We start from the raw sequence: 25,338 nt of genomic DNA, 5'->3' as shown, positions 1-25,338 counted from the left end.
TTACGGGGGAAATAAAGCAAAACATCGTCTGCTCGTCTTGTCCACATGACTTTTAAAAGTAGATCCCCTCAGACTGTATCTGTCAATGGGTTCTACTAATAGCTTCACAACCATGTTAATTCACTCTGTAATTACAAGGACTAGGATTTACCATCCCATGTTAGCTTTGATGTACCAGACTGAGTTTGCATATTAAACATTCTGAAGAATCCACTTGTTTGTGGAGATGGGGGAGTGAGGAGGAGGAGGGAACGGGAAGGAGGGTTGGGTTGTTGTTGTTTTGCTCTAACGTTTATCTCTCTCTGAGCTGGCAAAAGGCTTGCCCGACTTAGGGGAGGCTGTGGTCCAAAGCTGCTTAACACAGATATACAATACATCAGATGTATGCAGTTTGGCCAGTTTATCTGATAACCTGTTAGTATGGAGTCAGGATTCAGGACAGCAGAGCCACCCACCACATAACTCTCTCTCTCTTCTGTTCTCTCTCTCTCTCCCATGTTCTCTCCATCTCACTGATGGCTCTCCCTGTCTCACTCTCACTCACACACACACACACACACACACACACACACACACACACACACACACACACACACACACACGCACAGATGAGGACCATATTAATGGTCAGGTGTTTAAAAGCAGTCCCAGCTGTGACTGTCTGCTATTTTAAGCCTCCATCTCTCCAATTTGTCTGCTGCACGGCACGCAACAGACTTTCCCACGTTTGTGTAGCGCTGACAACTGTAGCCAAGCAGAGTTCTTCAGTGATTCGCTTAGTCTGACACTGTTTAATAGCACACAAAGGAAAGCTACGCTGCTTTCTCATTCAACATTGTTACCCATGCAGGCAGGGTCTTTCAGTAAAAGGGGGGTGTGTTGTCTACTAGCCACCTACTGGTAATAATACAGTTCTCTTGGATAGTGTTCTCAGTGTGGATACTAAGAATAGGACCAGGGAAGAAGAGGGAACCTGGAAATGCTAGCCTATTTCTACTTGTATTATGACATCTGTAAAAAAAGAAGCACAGTATTGTTGTGGAGAATAGCGTGGGGTTGTAGACAGCTGGGGTATTAAGCAATATTACAGCGGATAGAATTATAGGACGAGAGAGGAGCTCAGAGAATTAGGGAAAGTCTCTCCTCTGAGGTACATAACCCTGTTGCCTGGCAACGGGCGGTACTTTGCTGGCAGAGTGGAAGGAGCCGGCGATGTCACAGGAGATTACAATGAAAATGTATTTGCAGCTTCATAAACCCAGCGGAGTAATTACCCCCGCTAGTTGGTTTAGTCGTCCAGATCCATTAAACACGGACGCCTTGTCATCACCTTTCCATCCCACTAAAAGAGCAGCTTACACACAAGGCCACGAGAACCGCTGACAACTCAATGACTCACCTTCTAGGCAGCACCTCTCTGGGTTGAGATGGTCTGAGAGGGTATTATCAAGAAGGACCAGAGCATTGCCCTGAACTGAAGTAGCGTTGATACAGAACTTTTCTCACCCAGAGGATTGGAAAGCCAGCTTTGGGGTCAGGTTGCGTCCATTGCAGCTAAGACCGCCCTCAAGCAAAGTTTGCGTCAGATTCTAATTTGTGCTCTGCCTTAATCCCAAACCTACCTTCCCTCTTTGATCATGCTGTGTTTGAAGCTGTGAAGCGATGGAGCCTTGCGTCCCAGTCTCCCAGACTGCATCACTCACCTCACCCGGTGGCCCAGTTCAGGTTGACAGGAGAGACTAGAGACCCTGGATGCCTTGGTTGGAGAAGCTCCGTAGCTCCAGGCTCCATTGTCAGAGAGATGATACTGAGATCCCCCTGGCCCTGGCTCCATAACCCCTATACTGGGTTTTACTCCCTCTCAGCCCCCTCTCCCTCAGTCAGCCCCCTTTGTTCTGCATGCATGCCTGGGCTCAGGCTCTAGACACTAAGCTGGAGATCACAGGCAGAAACACTCCTTTCTTTCCTGTCAAGTGGGAACCAGTCCTTGGCTGCCTTGTCTCCCCACCTCGTCCTGTTTCTGAGCTGGACTAAGGAGATGTTATCACATGCAAAGGGCTGGTGTTGTAATAAAGCACCTGCTCCAGATAGAAGTCACTAAAGGGGCAGCAGAAAGGGAGAGAGGCCTCCCTGCTGCTGTTGATTTTCCAACATGAAGTCTACTCTAACTCCTGTGAACCAGACCTGGGTTCAAATAGGATTTGTTTTCTTTCAAATACTTTAGCTGAGCTTGATTGAGTTTGCCTGGCGCAATGGGAACCAATAGAATAGTCCCAAAAGTTTTCAGAACCCTGCCCATCTGGCTCTCCAGGCATGCTCAAACAAACACTGAACTATTTGGAAAATAAATTGTATTTGAAACCAGGTTTGCTGCGGTCCTGCGGTGTAGGAGGCCTTTAAATGCTTGTGGAGCAGTGAGCGGAAGGCTGGAGCCTCTAATGTAACAGTAGGCAGGGGAGGGAACACACAACACCTGTTTTCCATTAGCACACAGACATTTCTCCTTTATCTGCCTCCATTTTGTGTGTGCTCCAATGTAGGCTAACTTTTAAAGCGCCAGTGAGTGAATGTCTGTTCGTTCAGTAGTAACTATGCCTGGCTACATCCTATAGAAATATAACCCCAAGGCTATGAGTTGTGAAACCTGATCCATTGTTTTTGTAGTGTGTACTTGGTCATTCTGTCTTTGTTTTTTTCCCAGATCCCAGCTACTACAGACAGTTTGTGGTACAGCTCGGCTGAGGGTCAAGAGCTGGTCCATGTTCTTCAGAGACTGAGTCATTCTGCCAGGTGTGTATTCAGACTCTCTCCAGTCTCCACTCTGATCTCTCTCTAGAACTCCAGCTTTGTCCTCGGGGCTCTGCTTTGATCCATTCATGTGGGAGGCCATAGCAGGGTTGTGCGATGAAAGATTCCTTGAGCCTGTTGCGTCTCGAACTGGGGATAGTGGCCCATTGTTGGGCTGCTAGAGGCCTCCCTCTCTGAAATGGAAAAACAATCCCTTTGAAGTTGCCTAGCCAGGCTTATGAAGCAGAGCTTTGGACAATATTGGGTTTTGGGGCAAAGTGGCGGTGAAATTCCAAACCTCTCTCCATGTGTGACTGCTGGACTACGTCACCACCTCGCTCACCATGGCAACCAAGGGGAATTTATTTTGAGATCCTTAAGGGCAATCAGCTGTTGCTACATACATCTTATGCCTCATGAGCTTTGTTCTAACTGTCCTACCCCATCAGAACCCCAAATAAACACTAGCCTCATTGTTAATTATAGTTTTGATGTCAATCCTTGCAGCCATAGCTCTGAATTTGAGTTATTACATTTCTCCTGCCTCACCCGTAAGCTTTTTACTGAACCGGGGGGGCGGCTTCATCGTTTCTACTGCTGATTGCCACTAACAGAACACTGTAGTGTGAGAGGACTGGAGGTGCATAGCTTGTCGGACTCTATTGGGCAAGTCAGTCATAATCTAAGATTGTGAATTAGTCAACTACTACAAGTAGCCAAATTAAAATGTGGCCTTTGAAGATGGGAGAAATTACAGCTTTATCATGGAGCCTAATGAGAGCAGTGTTTGAAATTGAATATAGGCTACAAAAAGTATGTCTATTTTCAAAGCCTAGTTCTTCACAATGGAGTGCTCTGCTGATGGAGTTGAACTGTCCATGTAATGGTTGTTAGGGAGAAGAGATCTTCATCACATCTGTCCATTGTCCTCATCTCTTCCCAGGTCCCATGCTGATGTTGCTGTGGTTTCACTGGCAGCGGAGATCCTGACAGGGATTGGATTCTAGAATGTTGATTCATCAGCAACAAGGGATTGGCTTCTAGAAGGACCATAATTCACAGTGATCAGCAACCATGTCTCCATTATGGTACCTTGCTCTATAATAAAACTGGCATCATTGTGCTTTCCATTCTAATATCACTTTACAATTCTTTAGATTTCTTTTTAAAGGATGTTGCGTACAAACAAAGGACACATTTGCCCCAACGACCTGAAAACTAGTCAGTTCCATAAACCACCGAGACAGAGCTGAAATTAAAGTCCATTTTTATTGTTTAGCCATGTCATGACCATGTCTCCAATAAGCACAGCAGGCTACAATAAGAGATTCTTTTCACCTCCTTGGACAGCTATCAACTAAAAGACATTTAAAAAAAGAAACCGCTGCCCTCCCCACAGACCCTTTGGAACAGTTGTGACACTACAAACAGTGCACACTTAAAGCAAGAAAATATTTGGACCATTTCCAATTCTTGGTTTTATACAAAAGCTACACAATGTTACACTTGATCAGAATACAATTCAACTGATTATTAGTGTTCTACACCATATCATTTTAATTGGAGCATTACCACTATAACTTAACACTACGAGAGAGACTTAAAATGGATACAAATTACTGCAGAAAAGACAGGTGAGTATAATAACAAGCTATATCAGTACCATTACAGACTGAAGAATCATACAAAATAAAATGTAAAAAAATACAGACCAGGGTTTTAAATTCCATCTTTAGATCCACTCTTCAGCGTCATTTTCTTTGAGTAACCCACTCCAGGAATTCCTTTAACGCAGTTTTAACTCCCACAAAAGACCAGAACAAAGTTTTACTTCCACTCCACGTGTTCCCATAGGAAACTCAGCTTTCAGTAGTGTGTCAGGCACTTTCTGAGATACTAGCCCACTTTCAAAAACCTCCCAGCAACTTCTCCAGCCAAATCACAATGCAGGTTCATTCAGATCAGACGATACACCTGGAGAGGCGGAGAGGAGGCACCGGCATTACTATGGGACCACACAGCATGAAGAGAAGCTAGTAGAGCAGAGTTAGAAACTTCAGCCACAGTAGTAGAAGTCCAAGCATGCACCAGCCTGTCACCGCCAAACACAGCCGTGGTGCCTGGTCTTAACAGCTCCTTACCTAAAAAGTAGTCTATTTACAGGTCAGTATCAAACCAAGCCAACTGATTGCTGTCGCCTGGGGGCAGCCCATCGATCAGGTCTTGGGCGTGGCCCAGGTCGGGCAGCCCGTCGACTGGGTATTCAGGGCCGGGGTGGTGGGCACCCATGTCATGGTCCATCATGGAGTCCATACCCATGGAGTCCTGCCCATATCCCCCAGAGTGGAAGGAGCGATAGCTAGGGTCTGCCAATGGAAGTGATGGAGCACACACACACTTGTTAGAGCTTATTAACACAAGCACCACACAGTAGTAGGATCAAAACAACCAATCATAATCCTCAGCCAATCACATTACCAATCCAGACGAAGCCATTACAAATCCAAACTACTTGGTCTGCAAGCTAAAGTGGACTGCTGTGCTGCTGACCAGTTGCAAGCTTTAGCTAGCTAGCACACTAGGGCCGGGGGAGTTAGTGTCAGGGGATTGCTGCTGGAGGAGCCCAGGTGCTGGCTGAGAGCTGGGCTGTTATGTGAGCAGCAGTTTGAGAGCTGCACACCAGGACAAGGCACCATGAGACAGTGCTTACCTTCCTGCCGGTAGCCCAGGGCATCTCCCTGAGCTCCGATGTCCAGGCCCAGATCTCCTGTCTAGAGAGAGAAGGACCAGAGAACACAACATCAGGAACGAGGGTCACGTCAGTAATCACTAACAGCCCTGAGGTGTTCTGTCATGGGCCATGAACACAAGACACTTCCTTAGTGAATACAGGGCTCCTGGCTCCAGATTCAAGCACATCTAATACTTTAAAGTTCTTTTAAAGTATGACACTTCACGTAATTTGGCATGGCTCCCCAGCATCTCCCAGGCTGCTTCCCAATTGGCACCCTATTCCCTTTATAGTGCACGACTTTTGACCAGGGCCCATAGGCCGTGTGCCATTTGAGATGCAGCAGACAGAAGTGACTAAACAGCAGCGCACCTCGTTCCAGGTCATAGGCTCCGTCCTGAACAGGGAGCTGGTGAGCTCCACAGACAGACGCTTCTTATAGTCCTGGGGCTTGTCTTCGGACATACGGAACAGAACTGCAGCAGCATAGGTGGCTGAGGAGAGAACAAACAGGGTTGAGTTGTCTCACTTAACCATCCATAGAAAGTAATGCACCAACGGCTAGCTAGACAGATCCCTCTGGACAGAGGCCTAAACCATAGATGTTCTAGAATTCCCATGACTGACAGACCTGCATAGCTCTAGAATGTCAGCCATTTTCATTTATTTGTGGGCTAGACAATCATAAGCGTTCTGAGGTGCCAACAGAGATGGTTGTGGACTGAGGCCTGTTAACTCACCCACGCCCTCGTTTCTGGAGTGAAGCAGCTCTGTGAGGGGGGCGGTGGCGCCCTCAGCCTCGATGGCCTCTGCTGCCTCCTTGTCCTGGGCCAACTCACACAGAACTCCTGCAGCCACACGCTGAATGTTCTCAATGGGAGAATACAACAGCTGCAGCAACAAGAGAGGAAGAAAATAAATAAAAAGGTCTGTAGTTCAAATTGGAAAGAAAAATATCAAAATTCTGTAGTTGTGGGGAGCAGTAAATTTAAGTTGCTTAGAGGCCTTACCTGGACAAAGAGTGGAATGGTGTTGAGTCCTCTGATGACGATTCTGTTGTGGACGTCTCTAGCCAGGATGTGCAGAGCGCCAGTACAGCCCTCCACGATCTCCTCCATACGAACTCCCTCCTGTGGTGCAGGACAACTGTTAGTTCAGAGACTAGAGAGCATTGTGGAAACCTCTGTGCTTATTGGGAGACAGATGCACTGTGTGGTGCAAGTTACGCTTGTGTGTGTCTTACCACAAACTGCTGCTGGGTGCCTCCCATGGAGGTGCGTCTCTGGGTGTCCTGGTGGGCTCTGACCAGCAGCTGCACCAGTCTGGGGATGGCCCCCTGCTCACGCAGAGGGGCATGGTTGGCTGGACACAGGGCCAGGTTACGGATTAGGCCCACAGTGGCCTGGAGGGAAGAGATCACATTTAAACCATTTAATTTAAATAAACAAGTACTCATTTCCAAGTCAGGGAACTCAGTCTACAGATGAAAAGGTTCTGCTACTAACTTACACCGATGTGGAAACAAATGTTGATTGGCCACATCCCATTTTCATAAAACAAACATTACCTTGATGAGGGGCCAGTGGGAGGGGGGATGCAGCAGCTTGACCACCACAGGCAGGCCGTAGTGAAGCCGCACAGCATTCTGGGCCATCTCAGCATCCTGGTGGCGGCTGGTGAGGTGGCGCAGGGCGCAGATGGCCGGCTCAGTGATGTCCTCGCGGTCTCCGGCACGCAGCACAGTACGGACCAGCGCCTCAATCCCCCCAACCTGACACACCATCATCTTGTTCTTGTAGTTGTTGCAGGTGAGGTTGGACAGGATGCCGGCAGCACACGTCACCACGTTGATGTCATCAGAGCCCAGGAGCTGGACCAGGGTCCCCAGCAGACCTTCCATACCCTCCTGTTAGAGGAAAGGAATACACCGGCATGTCTCATCCAGACCAACACAGCTAACCACCAAACAGCCTTACACTGGTCGCTTCTTCTCAGAGAGATGCTTACACTAATTCCTCTTCTTCAGGTGGGTTTAACGCTTTACTTTAATGAGCCTTTAGTAAGTCAGCTGAACTTTAAGGGTACGATGAGCTGGGCTGTAGATGAAGTGGGCTCTGACTAGCCACAGCTCCAACACAGAAAGGCAGGAAGGACTACTTTTACCTGCATCACATCTACTTCAGCTAAGGTCGTCTTCTCCATGGAAAAAGGCAGGGAGACAGAAAGAGAGCTCTTATGTAGGAAGAATTCAGGAAGGAAAGGTGTAGGAAAGAGGAACAGAGGTGTGCTAGTGGGGGACGGCTCCTCACCTGTTTGGTGGCAGCGTCTGACAGGTTCCTGAGGGTCCACAGGCAGTTCTGGACTAGTCTCTGACTGGGGTCTGTGAGGTGAAGCCCAAGAGCCTGCATACCACCTGGAGAAACACACAGCCTTTAGCCCAGCTCACTGTGAGTATCAGTGGAGAGCCAACTGAACTAAAGTGAGCAAGATAAGAACCCACTTTGCGATATGCATTTAATATTTTTTTTTTTTAACTGAGCCAGAATCAATAAAAAAGGTCCATAAATAGAAGGTAGTACGTACCAGCCTCTACAATGGCAGGCTTGTTGCTGGAGCAGACAGAGAGCACTTTGAGAACTCTACTTGTAGTCCACAACAGCTTTTCATATGTGTAGGTCCTCATGATGTTGACCAGGGCCTGGGGCCCACCGCTGGCCAGGATGATAAGCTGGGAGGGGGTAGCATCAAAGATGTTTAAAATACACCAAGATGGATCACAATCAATGTCCGAATTAAGGGACAGAACAAAGATGTCTAAAACCAAGAGATCAGTAAATGAAACTGATTTTAATTTAAGTTCCTTACCTTGCTTTCTTGGTTGCCGTAGGCAAGAATCTGAAGGCAATCTGTTGTGATGGCGAGGAATTTGACATTTGTCTTGTTGAGCAAGGCCACCATTTTCTGCAGGCCCCCGGCCAGGCGCACAGCCATCTTGGCACCCTCCTGGTGGAGCAGCAGGTTGTGTAGGGTGGTGATGGCGTAGAACAGCACCGAGTCCACTGGGGACCTGAGGAGACAGTTTTAGGTTGGAAGGTACCAAAGGCTAACTGAACACACAGGAAGGTAACTGTAGTGACACCAAACTACATGGCAGAGAAACTAGCTAAAGAAATCAGGGCTGTTTGAGGGGGGAACAGTTAGAGCAGCATTTCCCCCCCAACTCAGTCCTGGGGACCCCAAGGGGGTGCACATTTTGGTTTTTGCCGTAACACGACAGCTGATAAAATAATCAAAGCTTGATGAGTTGGTTATCTGCCTCAGCTGTGTAGCGCTAGAGCAACAAAAAAGTGGTCAGTTTGGGAAATACTGAGTTAGAGCAAGACGTTGCACATAATCTCTAATCTTGACCACATAATGAACAGTTAGTGAGATGCAGGGGGACTTGTAGATCAGTGATTCTGTGCAGTCCATCTTAAAACAACTTCTTTAGAAACGCTCAAGAGACCGGTCAGGTTACAGTCCAAGGGCTGACTGACATACCCAAGCATTTTGACAAGGGCAGGGATGCCCCCGGACTTGAAGATGGCCAGCAGACCCTCTCTGTGGTGGGACAGGTTGTGCAGGGTGCCAGCGGTGCAGCGGGCTGTCTCCACATCGTTGGTGTTCTGCATGGTGCGCACGATTGCCGACACCATCTGGGGGGAGCGCATGATGGCGTGGCGGCTAGCCTCCTTTTTGGACAGCTGGTGCACCATCACTGCAGCCTTGTTCACCACCACCTGGAGAAATGAAGACAGGAGAAGAGGTCAGGACAGAACTCTATACAACCTAACACCATTAAGTCAGGTGCATTTCTTAGTTGGGGACCAAAGCGGGCCGGTTGGGGTTAGCTATACGCACCTGGTCCTCGTCGTTGAGTAGTTTGGTCAGCTCAGGGATGGCGCGCGTGGCCAGCTCGGCGTCATCCTGGTAGTTGATGAGGTTCACCACGGCATGCTTCAGCATCTGAGAGGGCTCAGCCAGCCGCTGCACGTTGGTGGGGTGGGCCCCATCAAACTGGGTGGAGGGGAGCTGCATGCCCTCATCCAGGGTCTCTGGAAACATGGCAGCACGCACCCTCTGGGCTCTGGTCATGGCATACTGCCCGTCAATGTCTGGAGAGAGAGGTTAGGTCAGAGCCACTTCTCTAAGATGGTGGCCAGATGCCTCTAAAGAGGAGCCAAAGCTGAGGTTTGTCAGTAGAATGAAGTATTAACTACTATCCATTGACTTCATACCATGTGACATGTTCAAAATCCCAGTCAAGCATCCCCATGGTATTGTAGTGTAATTATTTTTACCTGACACTTGGTCTTGTGTGAAGGACTGAGAGAAGCCCTGCTCCCACTCGTACAGCACCTGGTTATCCACATCCTCTTCTTCTGGGTTGCCCTTTCCACTCAGGGAGGGGGCGGTGGTGGTAGCCCCTGAGTGGATACCAGAGTCCAAGTACGACTGCTGCTGCCAGTGGCTCACTGCAGCCTTCCGGTCAGGCTCCATGGCCATGTCCAGCTCCATCAGATCAGCTAGACATTAGAAAACAACCAGCGTTAGGTTACTTGGAGGCAGTTCAACCAGAGAGGAACACCGTTGAATTAAAAATCAGTGGTAGCAATGTTTAAGTTATTCTAAAAAGCTGAATACTTACACTGGGAAGCCATGTTACTTTCAAAAACCACAGCCTGCACAGCTTCCAGATCTGAAAGTAACAGAACAGCAAAGTTCATTCATATAGTCGTTTCCACCTCAGCTCATGCCAAAACAAATAGCACAAAGCAACCTTTTCATTGGACCAGCTAAATTCCAGCAGAGGGAATAAACAGAATCAGGGCTGCATTACCTAGACATCAAATGAACTGCTAACTTAATGGCTAAATGTATGAAGCACTAACTTGCCAGCTAAACTAATGGAGGCCAAATAAAAACAGAACGGAATGGGGGTTGGGACTTCAGAGACAACAAAAAAAATGGCAGATTGGTAGCACATCCTCAAATGAAGACAATCTGTTAAGTACAGTCCCTTGGAGTAATAAACAAGAATTCCAAAGAGTTCTTTTAGACCCTTTTCGACCCTACACCACATTTCAGACAACTCCAAATAAAAGCTGAAATATTTACTTCAAACATACATTATATATATATTTTTTTTTTAATAGGACAAACTGAACTATAAAGCACCGTGAGGAAATACGGAGCTATCAAAATCCTTTAGCTTCACAAGTGACAGTGATGTAAAAACAAAACTATGACCCCCTCAACCAATGAATATAACATGATCCCTCAGACAGATCCAATGCAAAACACTAGGGCCGTGAGGATACCAGTATCACCATACAAGTATCGTGGCAAGGAAACTAAATATGAAGCCGATTTAATATTTAGGAAAAAATACATAATGTTGGAAACAAATATGCCATCCAAAGTCACATGTATTTTCCAAGCTATAGCACACAATATTTTACATACTTTTTTAAGGACCAAAACTTGTGCGTTGTGTTTGACGTGAACATTTTTATTTTGCAACACTGGTATCCTCCCAGCCCAACAAAACACCTTGCTACAGCATTAGCAGGACACAAGGCCGAGATATCACAACTGTGTTTTAGTTTATACAAGAAAGTGTAATGAATTCCACTCAAATTATAGTTATTTCTACCCCCAAAAAAACAGGATCTCCCAGTATCACCAGACCCTCTGGTGGGCAAGTTAAAACCCACACGCAGAGCAGTACGGAGTCAGATGGCAAGACAGACAGTTAGCGTTGCTCACTACCCTAATTTGGGTCATTATCAGAACCCAGCAGAAGACAATGAGTCAGTTTAATAAACTGCAGCAAACCAATCAATATCCAAAACCATCCCTGGCAATTCAATCTGATTGCTTCAATTTAAACTGTAAAGCAGTATGAATCACAGAGTAGGAGGCTGTACTTTTCAAAGGGGCTATGATGGGATACTTGTCCTCATACCCATGTTTAAGTCACTCACAGTTTCTATGGATATTATTCAGCACATCTGCTTGCAATGCATGCACTAAACGGCTAGTAGTCAAAACAGACGTGTGGTGGAGGGAGTCTGACTGAAAACACTACTATATTGCCCTGGGCTAAAGACACCGGGACCTAATAGGCTCTGTTTCAAGGGACATGGACTCCTAGAGCACCAGAAGAGCGACAGTTCGAGGAACATAGATGAATTTGCAAATGTTGCCTATCTAGGATACAACTAAGCCTACGGACATAATGGTAAACATATGGAAAGCAATTGAGAAATTCAGAGGAGATCATAAGCAAAACAAATGAACATTTCCAAGCTGTATAATCTTGAGTTCCCTAACCATATCTGTTTAAAAAGACAACCGCCAAGTTAAATAGAGGTTAAACGTAGCAACATATGAACATGGCTGTCAGAGAAACCACCAGAGAAAGCTTGGTAGCTGCTGTATTGTGAGCCGAATTTGAGACCACAATATCTCCCCCTCAGAGCAATGTGCATGGTCAGCAGTCACAAATACTAATTCCTGGTCCACAGTTTGGCCTACTGTGCATACTACCATGGCCAAATTCTCTTAGAGCCTTTAGCCATTCAATTGCAGTTAAGATTGTAACTAACCACCCATCAATAAAGATGATTTTAATGAAAATACATGACAATGTCAAACATCTGTCTTAGCAAACAAGTCTTGTTTACTGTATTAGGCTACTACTCGTCATTGACTGTAGTAAAATCCAAGCAAATTGACTGGAACTCTTGCAACGAATTTAACCGTTTCTGGATTTGACTTAAGACTTGGTTTCTTATTAACTGCGCTAGACATGTAACCAATCATGAATCATGCCCTTGCTTTCAGCAACTTTTACAGCATCCGTCTACTGTAAAAGTTGAAGAAAAGTACGGCATCGAATTCTAAAACCCCAATTTCATTCTCAGAAACAATGAATTCACAGAAGTATGTGCCATACCTTGCTCAAGACCGAAGTTCCGATAACTTACTGTGAATTAGCAAGCCACCAACCCTCCAGGAAAGTATGCAAATGTTAGTGGGTAGATGAATCACGGCAATATCCGTGGCAACGTCATTGTTTTGTCAATATGTTGTAGCGTAACAAACAATAAGATACACGTTACAATGTCCAAGGCAAAGACATCATGCACGTTTCTTCCAAACATCAAGTCACCTCCACCGTGAATATATTATTTGCAGGCGAGAGATGATCCCGATTAAAAACAACGTTGGGTTCTTTTTGGGGTATTTCCGGAGTAACGTACGTTCCGCTGTGTTTCACTAGAAATTAGTGGCAAGGGCAGAAAAATCTTCCACCATCGAGCTAGCTCCCCACCCCCACATACAACCAAGTCCACTTCAGTCTGCCCGAATTTCCGATGAGCAACAACGACTCAAATTTCAGTCAAGCTCCTCCTCAACATCCTCTCAAATCACAACGGCTAAGGAATTTGTCGGTCTTTGTTTAAATTGACGAAGAGTAAAACAGTTTTACCCAGTTCCTAAAACAAAACTTGATTTATTGACAGCAATATCACGTTTTATGAAATTAAGCAATATTTGTTGACTTTGATAATGTTAGCTAACAAATCCACTTAGTTACAATGGGCATCTTACATTTAAATTACGTTACTTTATTTACAATAAAATCAGTTGATGAATTTAGAGTTACTGTTGGACGTGGGATAGTGTTTGCGCTACTGCCATCCATTTCGACGTAGCTAGTGACACTAGCAAAAATGGAACCTTTTACTATTATCTAGTTAGCCAGCCAACGTTAGCTGCTTGATTGAAAAATGTTCTCTCCCTCAGTCTTAAGCTTGCTAACGTTCCTTAAACGTCTCCCAGTTCAAGCCAATTGAACAATTGAAAAGCAACAGGGAAAAACGTTCCAGGCAGCTGTATCAATAGTTGCTAACTAGACAGTTGTTTCTCACGACCACTAACATGAGTCAGAGCGACGGAATGTTGACCTAGCTAACTAGCAAATCACCTCGTTTACGGCAGCTAGCAAACGCTAGCTAGCGGGGAGTGTCCGGGCCATGGCGCAGCCTGCTACCACCATGGCTAGCTGGCTAAAGAGGAATTCAATTCGTTTCTGATAAAACTGTATTTGTGAATTCCAATCAATTCTGTACGACTCCAGTTGTCGTGATCACGATGCGCTGATATTCAGATTGCTTGCCACCGCCTTTGGACTGCGGAAAACATTTGCTTACAAACTAGCTAACTTAGCTAGCTACCAAATGCAACGCAATACATTCGATGTCAAATCCAAATAAAAAATATATAAAAATGAACGAAGATGCCTACCCTTGTCAAAAGCCACAAATCGGTCTCCTCGCGTTTAGGTGGATAAAACCAACGCCTCGTGGGGAGAAAAAATAATAAAAAAATACGTTAAAATTACAATCACAAGCGATTCCTTCGACTACCCCCTCAGCAGTCAAGGAACAACTTGGCTACTGCTGTTGAATCATTGGGTTTAAGATGGCGTCGCACTGTAATAGACCGAATTACAATTATGTGGCAACTCTATCCTTCCGCATGTAGAAATAAAATAGAGACCATATCATGGTCTTTATCAAATTATCAAAGTGAAGTCCGTTATATATATATATGTATATTAGAAACAATCTTAAAACAACTTCATACAACTATAATGTATTGTATTTCATAAAAGGAAAGAACAAATCCTGATCATAAAATCGGCGTATGAATCCAGATGGTATGAAGTTCCGGTAGTGTACCTTTCCATAAATTAGGATGAAGACCAGGAATGCATCTATGGATTGGACTGCAACTTTCTTCAATGGACATAACATAATTTTCAAAAAATTGCAGTACTTCTGTACGGAATCTTAAAACGGACAGCTTATTGTTTCAACTGAATTTACTAAAGAGACATTCACAATGGTATACTGAAAACGTTCTCAAAGGCATTTAGTTCTACTGCATATCTGAAAATAGCTTATCTCTAGCCTAGGCACTGCTCAGAATATACTAAGGGTATTTGGAATGTAGTGTGTGTAGGAGCTGTTTATTTTTTTCAAAATGATTCACCTGATTCCATATAATGTTGCGACAGTCATGACTCAAGATACATGATGGTTTTATGATCACCTTGATTTCCTTTCTATATTTTCCACAACATTGTGTCATGTTTATCTAGTACTGAATACTTTATCAGACAAATCAAATTGTATTGATCACATACACATGGTTAGCAGATCATGCGAGTGTAGCGAAATGCTTGTGCTTCTAGTTCCGACAGTGCAGTAATATCTAACAACTACCTAATACACACAAATCTAAAGGGGTGAATGACAATGTGTACATATAAATATATGGGTGAGTGGTGGCTGAGTGGTATAGTCAAGGTGCTATAGATGGTATAAAATACAGTATATACATATGATGTGAGTAATGTAAGATATGTAAACATTAATAAAGTGGCATTATTTAATGTGGCATTGTTTAAAGTGACTAGTGATCCATTTATTAAAGTGGCCAGTGATTGGGTCAGACTGTTTAGCAGTCTGATGGCCTTGAGATAGATATAGATATAGTATACCTGAATATCCCTTTGTGAATAACATCCTAGAAGATTAATATTCCCCACAAGGAAGCTGCAATCAGAAAAAAATGTGGCAATAAAGTGCAATAAATACTGAACAAAAATATAAACACAACCATTTAAAAGATTTTACTGAGTTACAGTTTATAGAAGGAAATCCGTCAATTAAAATAAATAAATTACGCCCTAATCTATGGATTTCACATGACTGGACAGGGGCACAGCCATGGGTGGGCCTGGGACGACATAGGTGACCTTTTATTGTCCCCAGCACAAGGTGCACCTGTGTCATGATCATGCCGTTAAATCAGCTTCTTGATATGTCACACCTGTCAGGTAGATGTATTATTTTGGCAAACGAGAAATGCTCACTAACAGGGATGAGAACAAATTTGTGCACAGCGTTTGAGAGAAATATGTTTTTTGTGCATAGGGAAAATTTCTGGGATCTTTTATTTCAGCTCATGAAAAATGGGTTTAATCATGGATGTTTTACAGGGTTGGTGTCAATTCCATTTCAATGCAATCAATTCTAGTCTAATGTAAAAAATAAAATAAAAATAGAGACTCATATCTGAAATGATTTTTTTTTTAAATGGACAATGAAATAAATAAATTAGATTCACACAAGGAATGAGTTGTTAATTGCATGAGAATCTAAAATTATGTACAGTAACAACTATACTCTCTGCAAAATATGTCCATCAAGGCACTGCAGTAGACTTTCTTACCAAAACTTTCATGGTCAGGAGGATTCCTGTCCAAAAATAAAGCAGGGTCTCAGTTTACTGGGAGCAAAGGTTTGCCAAATGTGACCCCAAATGTTGGGCCTTTGTCAGTACTTTATTAAGTGTAGTACTTACCTGACCAAAACAACTCTCTCTTATAGATACCCTTCAGGTGACATTATTATGTGGACACAGAGATTTGTTTCACATCTTTATTTACAATATTGTTTTTAAGGGAATTATATTGGCAGGAATATATATTGAACAATAGGCCTAGATGTGACATGCCAACGATCGTTTATACAGAAATATTACTAGAATTACATCAGTGATAAATTACATTTGTTCCCAAATAAATCCTGTAGATTTGTTTTGACCTCAATACGTTCTGATGAACAGTCAGGGTGTAAACGTTAAGACATTATATTCAGTATCCAAGTCAATATGCAAGGTCTGAATGGATAACAGTACATTATTGTAAATGTAGATTCCAAGGCAAAACAATTATATTGAAGGCCCAATGCAGCCATTTTTAAATCAATATCAAATAATTTCTGGGTAACAATTAAGTACCTTATTGTAATAGATTTCCATTCAAATGGACCAAAACAGCTTTTTAGCAAAAAACAATTTCTCAAGCAAGAATTTAGCTAGGACTGTCTGGGAGTGGTCTGAGTGGGGAGGGGAAAACAGAAAACTAGCTGTTATTGGCAGAGGTTTGGAACTCTTTGTTATTGGTCTATTAACCAATTTACCGCATGGTGACTTCACTGGTCCTTAAAGAAAAGAATTACATTTAATTTAGAAATAAAACAATTCAAAATACTGTTACTGTGAAACCCACTGATAAATCATAAATAGACAAAGTGCATATAGTATATTTCAATTACTATGATAATAAGTGCATAACACATAGATTTTCAGATCCACAATAGGAATCTTCAGAAATGTACATATTTCTGAAAACAGTAGCTCTTCGAGAGAAAAAAAAAGAAGGTGCATACTATGATTATTGATCAAATTATCCAATGACAAAAGAGACATTGTCAAGCCGTCAACTGGTTCTATATGGTTTGTGGGAGTTACTTTGACAAAACACTCATAATGGAGGATAGAATTTCAGAGAAATACCACTGACACTTGTCTGATTTGAATTGTTTGTGTTGAAAACTAAGGCAATGATGTGGGAAAATTCAGAGTGTAATCTGTGTAATAAAAAATATACAGTAACATAATAATACTTGTTGGGAAAGATTCAATCATGACCATGTTGCATATTGTGAGAAACGTGCACTATGGGAAAAAATATAACTATTGTTCCTGCACCCTTTCATTTTAAAATTATCTATATTTGTATTACCAGATTATAAGGAGTACTTGAAATGTGCTTTTCAATACTACATGAATATTGAGATATTTCATTTGAATCCCTTCCCACAATAGTTAGATTGTCATTACAGTACATTGGTATAAATCACACACGCACATGCTCACACGCACGCACACACACACACACACACACACACACACACACACACACACACACACACACACACACACACACACACACACACACACACACACACACACACACACACACACACACACACACACACACACACACACACACACACACACACACACACAGTGCAGATTCATCTTGCGTGGTTGGGAATCACTACGCCTCATTTTAAGCACACATTCTCCCCGCTGAAGGAAAGAGTCTATGCACCAAAAATAAACATAGAGACAAGGATTACATGTGCAAAGCCTATTCTCTCCCAATGGGTTCACGTGTATTGGGGAAGTCACAGGTCTCAGTCACTGCCAGGAGGGCTTACGAAAGGCTGGGGTTACTCATCGAGCTCTGTTGTGATTGGTTACATTAGGCTGTGTGTGTGTGTCTGTGAGAAAGTGAGAGAGAGCAAGAGAGCGAGAGGAACAGCACCCGGATGCAAGAGAAAGAACTTGGTCCCTTGGGAAGCTGCTGGAATTGATGCTATATGCTGAGGGGAGGGTCTCTTTTCTTCCTCTGTGAAAGGAGGGGGCACTTTAAACCCACTTGTATGCACATAGGATTGTGTCCCCTGACCTCTACTCAGCCAAAGGGCCTGATCCTACATCCTTGCAGAGACAATAGTAGTAGGTGCAAGGCAAGGTGAGCCACCAGGGCCCTGGGTTCCTCTGTAACATGTAGACATGAGGGGGATACAATACATTTCTATCTCAAATAAAAAATCTAATTACATTTTGTTTGTCCCATTTGCCGAATACAACAGGTGTTTCACCTTACAGTGAATTTCTTACTTACAAGCCCTTAACCAACATTGCAGTTTTAAGAAAAATAAGTGTTAAGAAAGTATTTACTAAAATAAACTCAAGTAAAAAAATAAAGAAATACCTGTCCTTACTCCTATAATGTTGAAATAAGTGTTCACATTCAACAAATACAGCAAATGTCATTACAATCCACCAGGGCCCTGGGTCCCTCTGTTCACAGTGGTAATAGACAGACATAGGGAGGGCACTGGCAGTTACTATTATACACTTCTGCCTGTCCTGTTGCAGGGTGGAAATATAAAGGGGATTCTATCTCCTAGTTGAGAACAATGGGTCAAGCACAACAAATACAGCATCTAACATTACAATCCATGAACGTCTTCGTTGTACTGCATTGCCCACCTACAATAACAATTACAATTCCATCCAAAATATGGATTAAAATAAAATAAATACTGCTAGCAATGGGTAGTTATTGTTTATCATAGTATGAAGTTCCAATGTGTTAAATAATTCAATGTATAAATCTTTAATAGAGGTGAGAATCAGTGGAAAGGTCATTGGAGAAACTTGCCAGGAACCCCTCAGTGACATCTACAAAAAAAGAGTGAGAAAGAAGGGGGAACAAATATCCTTTGACTTAACACACTGAATGACTAGCATAGCCCCCTACCCTCCAGTCACAGCTATACAGCTCTCCTATATAAACCTAAGCAGCATCTAGTTTGGTGCCAACGTCTATCAAACTGCTCAACTCTTGAAGTATTTATTTATTTGTATTGTAAATATGCATATATATATATAACTGTCTTGCCATGATAAATAAAGGTAAAAAAAAAAAATATATATATATATATCCTATGATTGCATATAAAGCTTCCAATCCTTTTTACTGTACATGTTTTGTGTTCTATGTTGTTATGTCTTGTATGTAGCAATCCATCAACACACATGACGTTCCCTCTCAGGAAATAAAAGTCATTTTGAATTTGACTTTGAGTAATAAGATTTATATAGGGTCTCCAATGTCATAAAGTAGAGTACCTACGTGCAGTATGTCTTTATGAAATATATAAATATTTACACTACCTACTGGATGTGTACGTCATTACACTCACGCTACAATTAATGACTTAAACCACCCAGTTACTCAACCCTGCACCTTAGAGGCTCCCTATGTACGTAGACATGGAATCACGGGTCACTTTAATAATGGAACACTAGTCACTTAATAATATTCATGCTAATAATGTTTATATACTGCTTTACTCGTCTCATATGTATATACTGTATGCTATTCGACTGTATTTTAGTCTATGCCACTCTGACATTGCTCGTTTAAATATTTATATATTTCTTAATTCCATTCTTTTACTTTTAGATGTTATGTATTGTTGCATTGAGCTATAGCTAGTCACTACTAGATACTACTGCACTGTTGGAGTTAGGTACACAAGCCTTTCACTACACCCGCAATAACATCTGCTAAGTATGTGCATGTGACCCATAAAATGAGATTTGATTTGATTTTAATAATAGAGCTATGTTCAGGAAATACATGTTATTTTTGACTTCCTACTTCTGGAGACAGAAATACTGAGGGCTCAATTGAATGGAACCGGTGTAGTTATTTTTCCCAATGGTCAAATAAAAACACAGAATGGTTTAGAGTGACTAGCTCTACCTCCTCTCACTACTCTAAGGAGTATTGACACAAATGCCCTTAAAATATGTAGGGGGAAATAGTTAAGTGGATATTTGATTAAACATACTATTCTTGTGATTTAGTCTATTGTTCTAAATCTGATGAAAATAAAATGACTTCAACAACAGTATTAGCAAGCCATATATGCCATGTAACTGCCTGTACCTACAGTATACACCTGTGGCTGTTAATAAATAAGTCATATTCACTTGTACTATATCATTCTGCCTGTGTAAGTATAAATACAAGCAACATATTCAAGGTCATCAACATAATATCAAATAGACTTAAATAGGATGTAATTCTTCTGACTAGCCAACCCTTTTCAGAGTTGGTGTCTTACAATACTGCTAGCGCAGTGTCACTTCTGACAACTCAGATGCAAAAGTCTCTACAAATATCCTTTCTTTGTAAAGCTGCTTAGACAACAATGTCAGACTAGCCGACGGCCCCTTTTGTGTATTGAACCTTATTGTTAGGCTCAACACCACGGCTTAAAGTGTTGGTCATCCAGCCCTACAACATGAGTCTGTTCCGTTGTTGGACCGACTGACGCCCTGCAAAGACTCAATGACAAACACATTTGTGCACAAATATCCTAACCTGTGAAGAATTACATTTCCACGAGATGAGAGATAGTTCATCACACCAGCCTCAACTCTACAGTATGTTCCTCCAGAATATTCTAAAGATATTGATAACTGTAGGTATTCTTAGAAATGGAAATGCAATGAAATGGCCATGTTGCTCTGTCTTTATCACATTAGATCAACCCTGAAACGGCCATGTTTCTCTGTCTTTATCACATTAGATCAACCCTGAAACGGCCATGTTGCTCTGTCTTTATCACATTAGATCAACCCTGAAACGTCCATGTTTCTCTGTCTTTATCACATTTGATCAACCCTGAAACGGCCATGTTGCTCTGTCTTTATCACATTACATGAACCCTGAAACGGCCATGTTGCTCTGTCTTTATCACATTAGATCAACCCTGAAACGGCCATGTTGCTCTGTCTTTATCACATTAGATCAACCCTGAAACGGCCATGTTGCTCTGTCTTTATCACATTAGATCAACCCTGAAACGGCCATGTTTCTCTCTTTATCACATTAGATCAACCCTGAAACGGCCATGTTTCTCTGTCTTTATCACATTAGATAAACCCTGAAACGGCCATGTTGCTCTGTCTTTATCACATTAGATCAACCCTGAAACGGCCATGTTTCTCTGTCTTTATCACATTAGATCAACCCTGAAACGGCCATGTTGCTCTGTCTTTATCACATTAGATGAACCCTGAAACGGCCATGTTGCTCTGTCTTTATCACATTAGATCAACCCTGAAACGGCCATGTTGCTCTGTCTTTATCACATTAGATCAACCCTGAAAGGGCCATGTTGCTCTGTCTTTATCATATTAGATCAACCCTGAAACGGCCATGTTGCTCTGTCTTTATCACATTAGATCAACCCTGAAACGGCCATGTTGCTCTGTCTTTATCACATTAGATCAACCCTGAAACGGCCATGTTGCTCTGTCTTTATCACATTAGATCAACCCTGAAACGGCCATGTTTCTCTCTTTATCACATTAGATCAACCCTGAAACGGCCATGTTTCTCTGTCTTTATCACATTAGATAAACCCTGAAACGGCCATGTTGCTCTGTCTTTATCACATTAGATCAACCCTGAAACGGCCATGTTTCTCTGTCTTTATCACATTAGATCAACCCTGAAACGTCCATGTTTCTCTGTCTTTATCACATTTGATCAACCCTGAAACGGCCATGTTGCTCTGTCTTTATCACATTACATGAACCCTGAAACGGCCATGTTGCTCTGTCTTTATCATATTAGATCAACCCTGAAACGGCCATGTTGCTCTGTCTTTATCACATTAGATAAACCCTGAAACGGCCATGTTTCTCTGTCTTTATCACATTAGATCAACCCTGAAACGGCCATGTTTCTCTGTCTTTATCACATTAGATCAACCCTGAAAATAGAAAGAAAAAGCATAACAAATGTACCTGTTATAGACAAAGATATCTAACATCAATATTTCGATCCATTATCGGAATTAAAGAGGATAAATGTTAAGATAACAAAAATGTAAATACATATATCTGTATGTAAAATAACAACTATTAATTTGTAGTATTTTACTGTGTAGACTTTGCCTTTTTAGATCAAATATATTAGTTAAATGGCACTCAAATGACCATATTTCAATTTTTCCATTGATGCAAGGTTAAGCAGTGGAAATGAATATGGTCTGCTGCTGAAATTGATGATCTTTTCAGTATTGACATGAATTAACATTGCAGAATTTGCAATGCAAGACATTTATTCTACAGGTCTAACATATTATTATTATGACAACAAAATATAATAAGAAATAAACAATTTATAAATAAAGGGATTCAATCGAACACGCTTTGCATCATTCAGTCAGTAGCTCTTTTTCCCATTGTGAAATAAAAATGACAATGATTTTGGTTGCTGTGAAAACCTATCACCAGGTCACAGTATATATGATTCTCTATTTCAGATAAATTAGTGTAGATATGGATATAGATATAAAATGTTATATAGATATAACATTTCCCATGCTCTGAGACACAATCACTAGACCATGGCATATTTAACAGATATGTAGAACTAAGATGTTTATCCTGTTTAGTAAAGCGGTGATCAATGATATTCAGACACCTAACTCCATTGAGCATCAATCAACAGTTCTGTTGTCTATAACAGAAGTTACAAGGCCATCTCACTGCCTGGGCTGTTTCAGATCCGTTGGAAAGGGGTTCCAGTAAGGTACCTTTTATACAATATGTACTCCTGAGGTTACAATGAAGCGCACACATGAACAATGGTTGGATTTAGGCGCTCTTGTCTGTCTGGACAGTTTTTTAATCCATTTAGGGGACAAAGACTGGCCATGATCTATTTAAAGTCCTCTTTTGCAGTGTTTTAGTCAGACACAGAATATCATTCTTTTCTCATCAAAGATAAATAGCCTCTACTCTAAGAAGAGTTCTTCCTTCGTTTGAAGATCCATATTTGGGTGCAATCTATCGTCATGTAGAATTCTAGAATATAAATCACATTTTATTGGTCACATAAACATATTTAGCAGATGTAATATAAAGACGTTCTGAGAAATCCAGCTAGCACAGTCTGAGAAATCCAATCCACTTCATGGAATTTAACGTCGTCCTCCACTGACAATAACCTTAACAAAAGATTCACAAGGCCGTAGATGTCGTAAGAGAAGGAACAAAATGGCTGAGTGATGCAGAACATCCATTGTTTGGTTCTTTTATTTTGGAGCTAATCACTACACACTGCAATTTGCAAACAAATTGGCCAATGACTGAAACATATTGTCCTATACACAACATATATATTGTGTTTGAAATATTAAGTTAATTGGTTCTAAGAGTTTTGAGCTTCAAAACATGACTTATTTCCTTTATATCTCAGTCTAAAGCAAACAAGAGATTTACCTCACATTATGAAGGTTAGAGGTATTCTATTGGAAATGGGCTTGCATTGGTATGGCAAGTGACTTCTGTACACTTCTGTACACTGACGTCTGTACACACTGACTTCTGTACACACTGACTTCTGTACACTGACTTCTGTACACACTGACTTCTGTACACTTCTGTACACTGACTTCTGTACACACTGACTTCTGTACACACTGACTTCTGTACACTGACTTCTGTACACACTGACTTCTGTACACTTCTGTACACTGACTTCTGTACACACTGACTTCTGTACACACTGACTTCTGTACACTGACTTCTGTACACTGACTTCTGTACACTGACTTCTGTACACACTGACTTCTGTACACTGACTTCTGTACACTGACTTCTGTACACTTCTGTACACTGACTTCTGTACACTGACTTCTGTACACTTCTGTACACTGACTTCTGTACACAAACAAGATTTTGAAGGAAATGCTTTCATTCAACATGAATGACTTTCATAAAAATTGCTTGTATTTTATTTCTTAGTGGTGACTTGCTAAGCCCATTGTCCCAATCCAAATGCCACATTATTTTGCTGTAAATGTAGCTGCGAATAAGCTATATTGTTGTCTCTACCTTCTTGCCCTTTGTGCTGTTGTCTGTGCCCAATAATGTTTGTACCATGTTTTGTGCTGCTGCCTTATTGTTGTTACCAGGTTGTTGTCATGTTGTGTTGCTACCATGCTGTGTTGTCATGTGTTGCTGCCATGCTATGTTGTTGTCTTAGGTCTCTCTTTATGTAGTGTTGTGGTGTCTCTCTTGTCGGGATGTGTGTTTTGTCCTATATTTTTATTTAATGTATTTTTATTTTCAATCCCAGCCCTCGTCCCCGCAGGAGGCCTTATGCCTTCTGGTAGGCCGTCATTGTAAATAAGAATTTGTTCTTATCTGACTTGCCTAGTTAAATAAAGGTGAAATAAATACAAATAAAAAGATTATGTGCTAGTACTGTTACAGCAGACTGTTTGACTATCGATGAACAAACTGTATATTTTCCTTCCTTTAGCAGCAGCCAGAAATCACAGTACATGACAGAAGCAGTAAAACAATGAAATTGTGCTATGTAGTGGCACGGCATCCAAAAAATTTATCAAAGCATGACGGGGGGGATGGAAAAATCACCCGGGACGTTGGTGAAAAACAGAAATGCAGTTTTTGTGTTTAGAGAGAAAGAGAAAACGGCGAGGTGTTCTGAGAGACGGGGGGAATATAATCTCATCATGCAGGGTCCATGGTGCCTATTTACCCAAAATGCAAAGAGGCCAAGTTCTTTAGAACATCCCGCTGTGTCGATTGAAAAGCAGGAACAAATCAAAGACACAACTCATCTGTGTTTATATTTCTCACACAATGACAAAACCCACCCCTTTATATGCCATCTCTTTATTTATCCGTGGATGAAAAATGCACAGCGTTTCCCATCAACTCTTCCCTGTTCTCTTCCCTGTTCTCCACCAATACTATTTGAGCTTATTTATGTATTTTAATTGTCATTTTCTAAATTGTAGATTGTCCTACTTAAAGGAGCGTGACTCCATGCTTTGTGTGGGGCTCATCTCCATGTTATATGACCACTGTGTGCGTACTCCTTCTTCTTGTGCTGTCTATTGCATGAATTAGTTTGGTACAAATTACCTCTACTGTGTGTCTGTCAGTCTCTCTATGTGTCTGTCAGTCTCTTCATGGGGAGCAAAACAAAGAACAGCTGAGACTGTGGAGAGGTAAACAGAGGTCCCCCCACCTCTACTGTCACACCACACACACACACACACACACACACACACACACACACACACACACACACACACACACACACACACACACACACACACACACACACACACACACACACACACACACACACACACACACACACACACACAGAAAAAGCATTTCTAACAAAATGGAGAGAGTCATCGATACAAAACTGA

The 25,338-nt window shown here is 42.1% G+C and overlaps 2 protein-coding genes across 9 annotated transcripts in view; one reads left to right on the top strand and one right to left on the bottom strand.

Annotated features, from left to right (window-relative positions):
* LOC139573117 (serine/threonine-protein kinase ULK4-like) overlaps positions 1-4,763 on the top strand; it is a 124,478-nt gene extending 119,715 nt beyond the window's left edge. For both annotated transcript variants that reach the window (XM_071396223.1, XM_071396222.1), the window contains exons 9-10: positions 2,702-2,790; positions 3,731-4,763. In XM_071396223.1, coding sequence (XP_071252324.1) covers positions 2,702-2,790; positions 3,731-3,794 — 153 coding nt within the window. In that variant the 3' untranslated portion in view covers positions 3,795-4,763. The remainder of the gene's footprint in view (positions 1-2,701; positions 2,791-3,730) is intronic.
* LOC139573116 (catenin beta-1) overlaps positions 4,038-25,338 on the bottom strand; it is a 38,216-nt gene continuing 16,915 nt past the window's right edge. Inside the window, exons 1-17 of one of the 7 annotated variants that reach the window (XM_071396214.1) lie at positions 13,874-14,043; positions 10,206-10,256; positions 9,859-10,083; positions 9,419-9,672; positions 9,059-9,297; positions 8,384-8,585; positions 8,102-8,246; positions 7,828-7,931; positions 7,682-7,711; positions 7,086-7,424; positions 6,762-6,920; positions 6,529-6,648; positions 6,259-6,409; positions 5,891-6,012; positions 5,498-5,558; positions 4,929-5,153; positions 4,038-4,761 (exon numbers count right to left, since the gene is read on the bottom strand). In XM_071396214.1, coding sequence (XP_071252315.1) covers positions 4,945-5,153; positions 5,498-5,558; positions 5,891-6,012; positions 6,259-6,409; positions 6,529-6,648; positions 6,762-6,920; positions 7,086-7,424; positions 7,682-7,711; positions 7,828-7,931; positions 8,102-8,246; positions 8,384-8,585; positions 9,059-9,297; positions 9,419-9,672; positions 9,859-10,083; positions 10,206-10,218 — 2,373 coding nt within the window. In that variant the 5' untranslated portion in view covers positions 10,219-10,256; positions 13,874-14,043 and the 3' untranslated portion in view covers positions 4,038-4,761; positions 4,929-4,944. Of the gene's footprint in view, positions 4,762-4,928; positions 5,154-5,497; positions 5,559-5,890; positions 6,013-6,258; positions 6,410-6,528; positions 6,649-6,761; positions 6,921-7,085; positions 7,425-7,681; positions 7,712-7,827; positions 7,932-8,101; positions 8,247-8,383; positions 8,586-9,058; positions 9,298-9,418; positions 9,673-9,858; positions 10,084-10,205; positions 10,257-12,518; positions 12,930-13,873; positions 14,109-25,338 lie in introns of those variants that run through there. The other 6 variants (XM_071396215.1, XM_071396217.1, XM_071396216.1 and 3 more) reach the window with 6 other exon arrangements.

This window comes from Salvelinus alpinus, chromosome 4, assembly GCF_045679555.1.
Source record: "Salvelinus alpinus chromosome 4, SLU_Salpinus.1, whole genome shotgun sequence".
In the NCBI taxonomy this organism is placed as follows: domain Eukaryota; kingdom Metazoa; phylum Chordata; class Actinopteri; order Salmoniformes; family Salmonidae; genus Salvelinus; species Salvelinus alpinus.
Note: the sequence above shows the minus strand (reverse complement) of the source record. Positions and strands in the feature narration are given on the sequence as shown.